Genomic DNA, 13,517 nt, shown 5'->3' with positions numbered 1-13,517 from the left:
TTCATTTTTGTGATATCTTCTTTAAACGAAGAAGAATATTAATGGGTTAATCATCGCTGGCGAGGTAGAGATGTCGCCGTAATGAAAGCCCGCGCTTCCCAGCAATGAGGCTCGGGTTTGAATCCCAAAGTTGACGTTGCACGTGAATTCAGATCAGATGGTTGTTGGATCTCATTCTTGTTCCAAGCTTTCAACTGGGTCCTTTAGTGGAAAACAGTACATTTAAAGCCATTCCACAAAACCAAACTTTCAATATCAGTTACCTTCACATTTGAAAGGGAATTGCGTCCATCGCCCACTGATGCAGATTCTTATCGGGTTGCCGCCTGGTAATTTCTTAAAGCCCTTCTTGCACGCTAAAGTTATTCTCTCGCCAGTCCTGTATGTCCGGTTGTAGTTTACTGGGCTTTTGATGTACATAGAAAATTCAATTTGCGGTATGGAACACATTTGTACTAAAAAAAGGAAAGAAAAGAAATGTAGAGTTATAAGAATGTATCAATCAATCAATCAAGCAAGCAAGCAATGAATGAAACAAACATTATTTATAGAGGGTAACACCAGATAATAACCAGTACCAATATCCTCTGGCCCTTTTATGAGTGTATTTTTCTTACGCAAACAGTAAAAGCTGGCAAGCTGTTGTTACAAATTAAAGCTTATAAATACCAAAGGCATACAAGCACATTATAAGGGTGCTAAGTACCTTCCTGGTCTTCATAGCTGATACAATGAACGTGTTCGTATTATGAAAATAAGCAATTATTGTTTCCTACATATCCACTACGAGTACTCGTCCTCATAACCTACACACTACTGATAAAGTAAGAATAATGCAACCGCTGAAACCAATGAGTGCTCCCCGCTATGTCAGTTAGAAGAAGCCGGAAAGGAAATGCTCACACACTACTAAAACCTTCAAAAACTCATTAATAATTCACAAGTCCATTGACCTATCAAATGGTCGATAATACATCACGTGCAGTGACTTTATATCGATAAACCTCCTCCGTATTAGTATGTTTTTTTTTCCAGCTGATAAAAACACTCCCCATTAGTATGCGGTATTTTACCAGCTGATAAAAACACTCCCCATTAGTATGCGGTATTTTATCAGCTGATAAAACACTTCTAATTAGTATGCAGTGTTTTCTCAACTGATAAAACACTCCTCATTAGTATAATTATCTAACTAAGCTGCAGTTGACCTCAATCTAAAGGGATCTATAACTTCAAGAATGTTTTTGCTTTTCTATAGACTCCCTAATCACTATTTTATTTAGTATTGTATAGTTATCATGAACAAATATGTATTAGTTATGGAAGCAATAAATTGAATTAAATTGAATTAAAATTGAATTAAGAATTGAATAGTATGCTTTGTTTTTCTCGTATGCTAATTTCCAACGTTCACAAAAGCATAATTGTTATGAACTCTATTGACACACGCTTTTCCAGGAATGCTTTGGACTCGGCCGTTCAAAAAACTCGCAGCAAGTGTTTTATCAGGTTTTTAAACATTACGTAAAAGCAAAACAACAAAGAGAAAATCGATGGTTCTCATAACAAAAATAGTGCTCCTTCAGCAAGGGTTTTCACTATGGTATAATGATAAGCATAAAGATGTCCAAATGAAAACACTGGATACATAAGCATAACGACAGACGCACACGCAGAAAACCATTTTTTTGAGGGAATTCTCGATACCAGCTCCCCGAGATGGCGGACGAAACTGTTGACTGCCTCGGGCTTGTGCTTATATCGACCTTTCTCATTAGTAAATTAAAACTGCGACATAAGCACGAGCATAAGTACAAGAACAACGAATCAACATTTGCAGTAAAAGGACCTTTAAAAGATTTACGACAGTGACGTCAACAAAAACATCACGAAACAAGATTCCGGTTGAACAAAACAATCGCTGTGGACGTGCGTTATGAATCCGAAGTTTTATGGAGAACGGTAGCCCACGACGGTCAATTTTTCATTTTTTTTTTTTTTTTTGGTTAATTTGAACGCCTTTCCTCCCAATTCAGCCCGGTAACATTGCACAAGTTGAACGAAAATGAAATAGTCGCGAACAATTTTAAATAACACAAACTCGCATTTTCAAGTGATGCTTTTGTTGGCGTTCTGTCCTGTTCTTAATTAAGGCCCTTATTCATGTCGAAATATATTTCACCTATCGTATTCAGAACAAAAACAACAATTTCGCGAAACATTTAGTAGGCAGACACGCACTATAAAAATTAAATTAGTGGTAGTTTAGTGAAACGCCAATTCAAATCGATTCACAGAAGAAGAGTTGTCAAGTTATATTTTCTGTAAAGCTTACGTCTATGCGCGAGCGAAGCAAAGGTTTAAAAGTATTGCGAACATGGTGACGCGACTTGCAACTTGCGACTGATTATGTTATTTAGATCATTACATACAGCAGGTAGGCCCTACTGCATCCCACTTTCCAATCGCTCGGCAAGTTCTTTGTGAGGCACCGGATAAAGTGTATCCTGGGTTACAAGCGTAAGTAACAACGGCACCGAAACTGGTGGACTGGTACTGAGGCGTTGCTCTTGGCACTGTCGGCGGCCTCCCGCAAGACAAATCTGTTTAAAAAACCAAACAAACATGCAAAATGAAGGAAATTACACTATCATAATATGACTAAATGAGTAGGAACAGTGTGCAGCTTGCAAAGGTGCGTGAGTGAAGAAATGGTCACTTAAAAGCCAAAGGCTGAGAGGGTTTAAACTCAAGAGACGAAAATACAAACATCCATTACAAGTAATCAACACGTATTTGGGGTTTCCTAGCAACTGAACGACTGTACCATACTGTACGATGTCAAAAGGTCAGTCAGTCAGCCATTTCCTTAAAGGGAAAACATTCACTTTCTTTAGGGTCCTTGGGAAAGGAAACCACACCTCCGAACTAACAGAAATTGTGAGGGATAAACGAAAAAATTAAACGCCAAAACCTCGTGATTACCAGTTGTTTATTCCTTTCACTCCTTTAACACTTTTTCAACAGAAAGAGAGAGGTTCGCTCAGGAAAAAGAAAACAGGAAAACTTATAAACATATAACAAAGAAATAACGTAAACCGGGAACGAATAGAAAAGTCCAAGCAGAATAATGTCTCCTATGCCGAGAATGGCTGTCGTTTACATGAGTTTTACAATTGATGTATGAAATTTTTAAAATCTAAATATGGTTTACGATGTAAATTTCAATATATTATGGTTCTTTCTTCTTAGCTAGAGTTAAATAGGCTATTTAGTTGGGTGTCCACTATTAGTAGAGGGGACTTCTCCCCTCAGCTACATTCCTTTTGTGATACAATAATAAAGTTATTATTATTATTATTATTATTATTATTATTATTATTATTATTATTATTATTATTATTATTAACTCAGGAACGACTGGGAAGTTTCTGATATGCCCTCTGTTTGTGTTTGCGGGGACCGCTTCAATGTGGATCACGCTGTGATATGCAAAAGGGGCGGTTTTGTCATTCAACGCCATAATGAACTGAGGGATCTGGAGGCGGAAATGCTTCGCATGGTGTGTAATGGCGTTGAAACTGAACCAGTTTTGCAAGACATCACAGGAGAAGAGCTCAATAGGGGAGCCAACACCGCTCCTGATGCGCGGCTCGATATTGTGGCAAGGGGGTTCTGGGAGAGACACAGGTCGGCTTTCTTTGACGTTAGAATTTGCCATCCAAATGCTGACTCCTACAGGGATATGGATCTTAACCAGATTTACAGGCAACATGAAACGGAAAAGAAGCGCCAGTATGCTAGCCGAATTTTAGAAGTGGAGCAAGCCACATTCACGCCATTAGTTTTTAGCACGACAAGTGGAATGGCGGTGGAATGCAAGCGATACCATAGTAGGCTGGCTGAGTTAGTTGCTACAAAGAAGGGCGAAAGCTATGCGACTACTATGTCATGGATCAGGGCAAGGGTGTCCTTTGCGTTGCTGAGGTCAGCATTACTATGCCTAAGAAGTTCGCGAGCTACAAGGAGGATCCATCTAGAATTGACGGACATTGACTTTGACATCGAGAAAGGACATGCAAACATTCGTTAAAAACATTGGGAACATAATTTTATTTCTTAGTTTTTCTTATTTTTCTTGGTAGCCTTCCATTTGGTGTCGGTTTTTATTCCGTTTTTTAAGATATTTAACTTTGTGTATATTATTGATTTTTTAAATAAGAATAGCATAGTAACTTTATGAGAAAAAAAATCGGCTTGAAAGTTGTCTCTTTTTTCATGGAAATGAATTGTAAATAGTTTTTAATAGTTCTTTTTTCTACTTTTAACTAGTGAATAGCAATTTGCTTGAAATATGTTAATAAAGAGTTCTCATTGTTTAAAAAAATATTATTATTATTTGTGAAGGACACTAACCAGTTCCCGTTTATTTGATTGACCTTTTTTGATCAGACCATAGTTACTTGTCCCTAGTTGCAATGTTTATTCGTATTTTTCTCGATATGATTGGTCTTGTAATCGGACCTTTTAGCGTCCCCACGCGCATATAAAAGCGGCTGTAGCGTCTCTTTTTGTTAGAGAGTCACCTACGATAGTATTGAATTTTGGTTTGCGTTTTCTTGAATCCTTGCAATTGGCACAAGTGGGACCGATATGTGAGTAATCTTTTATTTTTGTTAAGTTAGATTTTATTATGGGCGAATGCACGCAAACGGATTATTGTACAATCAACCACAAGAGGGATTAATCGCTTCCTAGTCGCCAAAGGCGTCAATTGGATGGAAACACATTTATCAGGAAGGAACGCCCACTAAGTTTTAGGTTAGAGAGCGCTAGGCTCTAAATCAGCTCTTGATATTATTCTAGAGCACGACTGTTGATTGAAACTCGATTAGTTTTAAGATACTTTTATGCTAGTTAATTGTTTATGTAATTGTGAAAGCCGCATTATCGTCGCTAGGACCTAGTTTTGATTGCGCGTCTATTTTGACTTAATTAGTAGAGTTTCGTTGTATTGTATTTCAGTTTACGGTCGTATTGGTCGTTTTGGTCGTTTGATCGTTTGGTCGCTTAGCTGGTCGTTTTAGTTGGTCGATTTGGCATTTTGGCCTTTCTGTACTATTGGTCGTTTTTCGTTGGGATAAATCACCGTTAACCGTCAACTTTGGTTCTCCGTGGTTCTTGACCTTTTGAGTTTTATGACCCGTAAAGTAGTCCCCGCGACACGACTTGAAATCTTGAACTTTTGGATCATTGAACTTTCTTGTCAGTCGCCGCAAGCGCCACATTATTATTATTATGATTATTATTATTATTATTTTTTATATTATTATTATTATATATATTTTTATTATTATTATATATATTTTTATTACGTCAGTGGAAATTGTTCTTTTATCTTCTGAACCAAACTCATATGAATTAGTTTTATATATGAGATGTTCATATTTTACAATTTTATGACAGCAAACTGTAAAATCACTGAGGTTTTAATAGAATTCAAATTGTATCTAGATTTTATTCATTATTATTATTATTATTATTATTATTATTATTATTATTATTATTATTTTAAAATAAATATTCGATTGCGAAAAAAAACTGAGACTACTTTCAAGCATAATGTTTTTGTAAAGAAAAAGAAAAAAAACAAATGTCATGAAGTTTTAAAAAAATTAAATTCGGCATTTTAAAATCAGTTCCATTTGATAAAAAGAAAAGAAAAAAATTTAACAAAATATGCATCTCTCAAATGGCCCCTTCTGTAGTTTCAGTGTCAATGTCCGCGTTTTTGATGTCACGTTGAATTCTTCGTAATGTCCTAGAACCTCTAAGACAGACGAGTGCAGATCTTAACAGTGCGAATGAAATTCGGCTTCTGATCCATGACATGGTTTTGGCATATTGCTCCCCTTTCTTGATAGCAATCAGCTCCGCTAATCAACTATGGTATCTCAAGCATTCATTGCCCATTCCACCGGTTGTAGTGAAGACCAAAGGTGTAAATGTTCCATGCTCAATGTCGAGAACTCTCCTTGAGTACAGGCGCTTTTTCTCATTCTCATGCGCACGATAGATTCGTTGCGGCTCCAGGTTTATAAATCTTACCGAATGTTTGGTATTGGTAAGCAGAAAACACGTTGACAGCTTGAACTGAAATTTACAGCATCAACTGAAGGAACTGAGAAAACTAACAACTAAATTTCTTGTGCTTGCTTATATATATCTGTACTAATTAGTCCCTTAGGGAGGCGAAATAACGAAAAACTCTAAGTACAAGTGACAACACGGATGCAAAACAAACAAAGTTGTAAAAGAATGTCAAGCAGTTAATAATTGTCCGCAACATAAATACTACACCGCCTTTTCATATAAAGACCAGACGTTCAACTGCTCTGCTGACTCGAACCCTAAGAAAGTCATGTGTACAGTGAAAACAGCTGTCAGGTCAAATCGGTCACGGTTTTCAGTCGCAGAATCTTAACCTAAGTCATACTATGAATCATGGGAATCTCAACCTCAATTTTAACGTGAATCATGGGAAGCAGAGCTGGCCTTCCCACCAATGTAGTCCGAACTACCCAAACTCAAATCGCTGAGATGATACATGTATAGCTTGACATTATGATTGATGATTGTCACTGGTTCTCCACTGGTGTTTTCTGTGTTTTTGTTCGAGTAAAATATGTCTTTTTAGTCAACGGAGAAACAGCACAATGCGAAAGTTCTGCATGGTTAATGGAATAAAACGTCGTCGCATCCTCAACGGCCTCAAAATGAAAATAATGTCTCGAGAGCTCTGTGTTACCATACTTATATCCTCTTCCCTCGTGCAAATGATAAACCTCGTATTCTTTAAGCTACCTAGTAAAACAACCACTCCACATAAGTCAACTGTTTCAATATCCTTAATAAAAAAAAAATGTGGAAGTGAGGTTATCGGCGTGTCGCTTTCTTGGACAAGAAAATTTATTCCACGTTGTCTCACTTCACCCAGGTACCACAAGAAACCCAACCATAGCATCTTATCCTGTCTAGGAGGAGCAACAATACTCCTAATTTCTTCATGCTACAGAAACAGGGCTCAGCCCCGGTCGTGTGGGCTACTTAGGGTCTTAGTGGGACTTCACCTTACCTCTTAACACAACTTTCTTATTGACCTGACAACTACTATACATGTAAGTTTACTTAATAATCTCCCGTCCTTTTATACTTACCTTTCTGTACACAACTGTAACCGCAGTCACCATCACAAAGACACTCTTCCAAAGGACTATCGCAGCCAGTTGAAGGATTGCAGTCTGTTGCACACTTCCGACTCGCCTGTCGATTGGTTCGGGGGCAGTCCACTTGTCCTAAGAAAAACAAATTCGAAACACTTGATTACCGAGCTCAGGGCTATTTTCAAGCTTCGTCCAGCAAAAAAATTATGTATGTACAGAAAGGGCGAGAAAAGGCAATAGCATCTGTAATATCTTAAGGAACAACACTACGCCATTTGTGGCTGCCCGCAGCCAGTCCAAATCTGAATAGTTTATTAATGCAATACTGAATATCCTAATACATAACAATATGCACGTACACGTGTATATGCTACTGAATACTGAATATGCTAATACATAACACTGCTTTCCCGCCAAAAAAAAAATGACAACAAAGGTAGTACATGACAATACTTTCCCGCCAAAAAAAAAAAAGAAAATAAACCGAAAGAAAAGTTTGTTCCAAGTCCTCACTAAAGTTTTCTTCTTGAAACTCAGTTTTCCTAACAAGTTGAACTTTTCAATTGGTTTCCTTATTCTAGTCGAGCGCCTTAGAGTGAGTCCTTCTGTAGGAATGGGTGAATCTCCTGTTAGTTCCGTGTTTTCCTCTTCCTGTGTGGGTAAGCCGCCTGTTACTTCCGTGTTCTCCGTTTCTGGCTCTGGTCTGTCGTCTTGTACATCGTGTGTGCAAAGTTCAGGTTCAAACACGTTTTGTGAACCTCGCAAATGATATTCTAGTTCCAAGGAATGGCATGGATCAGTTGGCGTCTCATCATCAGATGCCGTAATGAGGTGATCTGCGTGAACATATCTTGTCAAATTGCCCACTTGAACGAGATACCAACGACTTCCACACACCTCTAAAACGATGCCTGGACTCCGCAGACCCTAACTTAAATCCACAGACAGGATTACGGACTCGGACGGGCTCATTCACCTTAAATGTCCTCTCAACTTGCGATCTGTCATGGTGAAACTTCTGCTTCATCTGCTCACTCTCAACAATTTGTGCCAGATTTGGTTTTAACAAGGTCAGCCTGGTTCGCAGTTGCCTCTTAACCATGAGCTTAGCTGGGGTCCGCCCAGTAACACTATGGGGTGTGGAACGGTACTTGATCAAGAAGTTGGCAAGTCTGTGCTTCATTGACATGTGTCCGGTTCCTTGTAGCACCTGTTCCACTAACGCTTCCTTCACCACTCGAACTGACCTCTCAGCAGCACCATTTGAAGCAGGGTGGTAAGGAGGAACTAACGTGTGCTTGATCCCATTCTGTCTTGCACGTTTCATACGCTCTCTGTTCTACATCGGTCCAATTTCACGGGATATCTTTCTTCAACAACTGATGCAATGGCGCAAGAGTCGTGGCCAACCGTGACAGGAAACGCGAGTAGTACTGCATCATGCTCAGAAACGACCGCAATTCACTCACATCCTTCGGCACTGGAGCATTCTTTATGGCTGAAATCTTCTCCTGTACTGGATGCAACCCGTCACCATCCCCTTGCAGACCAAGGTACACAACTTGCTTCTCCTGGAAAATGCACTTCTTCAGGTTTAGTCGCACGTTGTACTTGTGTAGTCTGTCCAACACTTCCGCCGAGATCTCCAGGTTTTCTTTCGTATCGACACCTTCGATACGAATATCATCTGATTACATACGCACTTCTCAACTCCTGCCACGATTTTGTCCATCGTTGCTTGGAAAATCTTCGGTGCAGATTTGACACCATATGGCAGCTTTGTATACGCGTACAATCCCTTATGGGTGTTAATGCTCAGGTACTTCCGGCTGGCTTCATCAACACTCATTTGCGCATACGCATGCGTCAGGTCGAGTTTAGTAAACGCCTTGGATCCAGCCAGTGTGGAGTACAGATCTTGTGCTGTTGGGAGAGGATATTGTTCATCATCGACCACCTGGTTGATCGTCACTTTGTAATCACCACAAATTCTGACCTACCCGTCAGACTTCGACACGACAACTATTGGGCTAGCCAAATCACTCTGTTCGACTTTGACGATAACACCGTTTTCCTCCAGCTTGTTAAGCTCTGCTTCCTTAGCTTCCCTAAGAGCATATGGTACCGGGCGTGACTTGAAATAAATTGGACTTGCATTTTCGCGTACACGAATATGCGCCTCCAGCCCTTTCATTCCATCATACCCTTCTCTGAACAGATCAGCATGCTTCTCAAGGATGCAGTCTAATTCTTCGTTCGCCGAAATCGCGCCGGCCAAGAAACTGAAAACTTCATTCCAATCCAGCTTGAGTTTGTCCAACCAGTTCCGCCCGAGCAGGGTTGGTTTGCCCCCATTTTCCTTCGGAATTGTACTTTATGTGAGAGAAATTAACTTTAAAGCGACCACAAAATCGAGCAAGAACTGAGAAAAATTCTTGCTAAATATAAAGGCGAAACAACATGGCCACATGGCCAAGATCAAGTGGCAGCTAATGCGGTTCGGTGGCAATTACACTACATTGCAGCCAGTTTCGTGAACAAAAAATTAGAACAAGATCTTAAACCTAAGAAATCAAGCCGTCAATTGTGAATCAGCAGTGCGTTGTTTACCTTTTTTCATGTGATCTGTGCGATGCAGGTTATATCGGGTACGCAGCCCGACACCTTCTTCAACGCTTGCTGAGCACAAAAATTCGGCAATCGGCAGATATTTCATAGAAGCTCACGATAGCAACATACAATCTTTTGAAAGAAAGCCAATTTAGAATTCTGAGAAAGTGCAAGAATAAATTTGATTGTTTAGTCTTTGAAATGCTTTTCATAAAGAATCTCATTTTGAAGGACTAATTTAAATATGCAGACGGAATCCATACGTGCTTAACTTTTTGTTTAACTTGTGACTTTTTCTTATGTTACAGCTATACGATGACCTATTGTACATGTTCTTTTAGTATTCATATATTTCAACATATACACACTGATTTTTTGACTTGATAATGAGATTAAGCTTGCGTCGAAACATCTTCGTTTTTAACCATTTTTTTTTTTTTCATCTTAAATTGATTTTAAGTAGCGTCTTTAAGCAATTTTGTGTGATCAAAACATTTGATGTAATGGCACAACAATTTATATGTAAAGCGTTTTTGAAAGTATGATATTATTAACGCTAATATATTTTATTATTATGTAATCAGGGCAAGCCGAACACCGAAAGCAGAATACGTTAACCTTCCATCTGAGTTCTCGCCTTCTCTCTATTTAGGATTCTAAGGATTAATTCATAGTATGCCAGAGGTTTCTACCGGCTACTATGGTATGATATGTTTAAACTATGAATCCGATACAAGCCGAGAGCGGGCCGTCTGATTGTTTAGTACATCCCAGTGAGCGATCTATTCAACCCGGGATTCAATAGCGAAAATCGGTAAAAAAAATGGTGTCTTTGTGAGTTTGACAATTTTCCTTGCACTCGCTTCCATAGCGCCGGAATAGTGGAGTTTGCCAATTTATGCTAATTACAGGCAAACACTTGGCAATAGAAGGTCTAAAAACACTATGCTTAAAAAAACACCCTGTCGTTTCTAGTCTACATTCAACGGGAATAATAACGGGCCTGAAAAGAACAAATAAATTATACTTGATGCGTGCCTAGGCCAGTAGGGACACAAAGTGCATTTTGATGGAAATATATGAGAATCAAGTTTGCGAAAATCGATACCGATACAATTACACGCTGGTTAATCCGGCTTATCGTGGATTTTTGTCTGTAATTACACTACTTATATTTATTTATTTTTTTTTTTACGCAAGTGAAGCAAAGTGCGTGGTATGAGGCTCCCTGTTGATACTTCCGGTCCAAGACCTCAGACATGCAGAAGTTTTGGCTGAGATTGTTCTTCTGATCTTCATGATCTTAGCCCTATACAAATCACCACGAACGTCGGCTCACGTAAAAATCTAGACTGTTTTTCCTCAGATCACATGCGCAAAGTGACGGTAAAATTATTGCGTACTACCGCGGAACTTAGGAGAAGAAAGAGACTGCCCACAGTCTAGTAAAAACTCTAATATGCTGAAAAAGAATCAGTATGCAGGGATATCAAGAAAGTATTCTAAAAGAGCTTTCATTTGAACGCTATCACTAAAGTCACTGAAGGAATTTATCACTCTTCAACACTGGAACAACATTTAATAAAGCTTATATGTGAGTCTCTCGTTCCACCGCGTCTGAAACGGCGTTATCATCCAAGGAGAGATTACACAAATCATCAGATTACCGAGCTCCTGATAAGAAAGCTAATTGGAACTATCTTATGAAAATCTATACACACGCTTGGACCATTGAGATAGGAACTTTCAGAACTTTACATGCCCAAAGATGAGTCAACACAAGCTGTATAAACCGGGAACATTGCAGTTGTGACAGTGCGATAAACAAATATTTGCATGATACATCGGACGAGCGCATCTCAAACTAATGAAGCTTACCTTCCACGGCACGGGAAATGAAGATAATCCATAAACAATATGAAGAAAAGAGAATCCTCATCTTGTATGCTGCTGATTACAAGGTTTTACAAATGAAAAACATAACAATCTTAGCTAGTTTAACACGAATTAATACGTGCATTCAAGCGGATGCGGTGGATTGAAAACTCTTATCGACGAAAATCGCTTGCTATCGTATTTCATTTATCACCAGGCCATCAATTAAAGGTGACGAAATATCACGCAATCTCTTGTGATATCACTGCATACGATCTGACAGTGCTGTTTTTATTAGTTGTCTATTATTTGAGAAACTTCCGTTGAAATTTTCATTAATTGAGAGTCAAAACGTTCTTTACAGCATCATATTTGCATGCGTCTAAAAACTCTACCAAAATCCACAAGGGCGTTTCAAGTTTCCTCAAGGTAGGGTGATTTACAAAGTAAAGTCGAAGAGGAAATGTGGATACCATCGGGATACCATTCGTAGCCCACCATTAAATTTCCGCCCGTTGCGGTGAGAAAAACGAAGAAAGAGCGTCACAGTTTTAGTTCTTGTTGCTGAATTTAATAAAATTTAGTAAAGAAATAAAAAACGCGCCGAGTGCATTTTGAGTTATATAAGCACGCGGGAATTTTTAAGAACACGAGAGACTTCTCGAGTGTTCTTAAAAGTTCCCAAGTGCTTATATAACTCAACAATGCACAAGGAACAAGTTATTTTATTTCTTTTATAAAATATAAACAATTGCAACTCGTCAGACAATTGCGAATTTTAATGAATCAACATCAACTTTCTCCTTACACGTCAGACGCAATGTCATTGGTTCAAAATTTGGCAGAAAACCAATGAAAAACGTTTTGTATCGTTCACGACGAGAATCATTTGAAGCGAAAAGTTCTCGAAAAAGCTAAACAACAAGCTAAGGATTCTCTTCAAAAGTTCAAATACTTCACTTATTTGTGGATTAAGGGAGATTCAAGTTTATTTGAACCGAATTTGTAGTGCACGAATAGGCCTTATCACGCGTCTGAAATGACAGTGTTTGTATGGGAATCCGATGTCAAATAAGTTTCATAAAACATCGCTTCTGAAAAATTCATGAATTTGAAACTTTTGGAACTAGGGAAAGGATTTAAGAAAAAAATTGGAGGGATCTAGCTGTGCCAGAAAGCGTCCAGTTGTGTTTTGAACTTTCCATACATTTCCCTGTGTTTTTTTCCCGCGAACTATTGTTAGTAGCAGTTCACGGCTGGTTCGCTATATTGACAAATGTATGGAAAGTTCAAAACACGACTGGACGCTTTCTGGCACAGCTACATCCCTCAAATTTTTTTTACTTAAAATTGTTTTCCTAGTGCCAAAAGTTTCCAATTCATGAATTTTTCAGATGCGATGTTTTTTGAAAATTATTTGACATCGGATTTCAATACAAACACTGTTATTTCAGACGTGTTTGCCTACTCGTCAAAATGGCGTCGAAAACCGTGATAAGGCCTATTGAATATGCCATGAGAATCACCGCGGTGTTGGAAGATGTTGGTCGGTGTGATTCTGCAACTGTGGATGACATTTCTCTTGGTTGTCGAGAAGAAACGGACTGAAATTGTTGGGAAGACATTTGCTTCGATCTGTGTTGTCTGTAGAGCAGATGACAGAACATCACTGCACTCTCTGAGCTGAGTTGACGATGGAGACTGTTCGGGTTTCTGTGGCCCGAAATGTGGCAAGTGTGCCGATCTGCCAAGCCCGCTTCTGACCACAAGGTTATCGCTGTTGCTCGAACACAATGATTTGTGTAGACG

The 13,517-nt window shown here is 38.9% G+C and overlaps 2 protein-coding genes across 28 annotated transcripts in view; one reads left to right on the top strand and one right to left on the bottom strand.

The window, feature by feature from the left end:
• LOC146483883 (CUB and sushi domain-containing protein 1-like) overlaps positions 1-13,517 on the bottom strand; it is a 167,603-nt gene that overhangs the window by 72,074 nt on the left and 82,012 nt on the right. The gene's annotated exons all lie outside the window — the stretch shown is intronic.
• Positions 2,666-4,240, top strand: LOC146483884 (uncharacterized). The gene is made up of 3 exons (XM_085105484.1): positions 2,666-2,695; positions 2,811-2,848; positions 3,415-4,240. The coding sequence occupies exons 1-3, from the start codon at positions 2,666-2,668 to the stop codon at positions 4,091-4,093; spliced, it is 747 nt and encodes a 248-aa protein (XP_084961610.1). The 3' UTR covers positions 4,094-4,240.

The sequence above is a fragment of the Pavona decussata genome, unplaced genomic scaffold (genome assembly GCF_977016875.1).
Source record: "Pavona decussata unplaced genomic scaffold, jaPavDecu1.1 SCAFFOLD_37, whole genome shotgun sequence".
NCBI classification, from domain to species: Eukaryota; Metazoa; Cnidaria; class Anthozoa; order Scleractinia; family Agariciidae; genus Pavona; species Pavona decussata.
The sequence above is the reverse complement of the archived record's forward strand: the minus strand, read 5'-3'. Positions and strand labels throughout refer to the sequence as shown.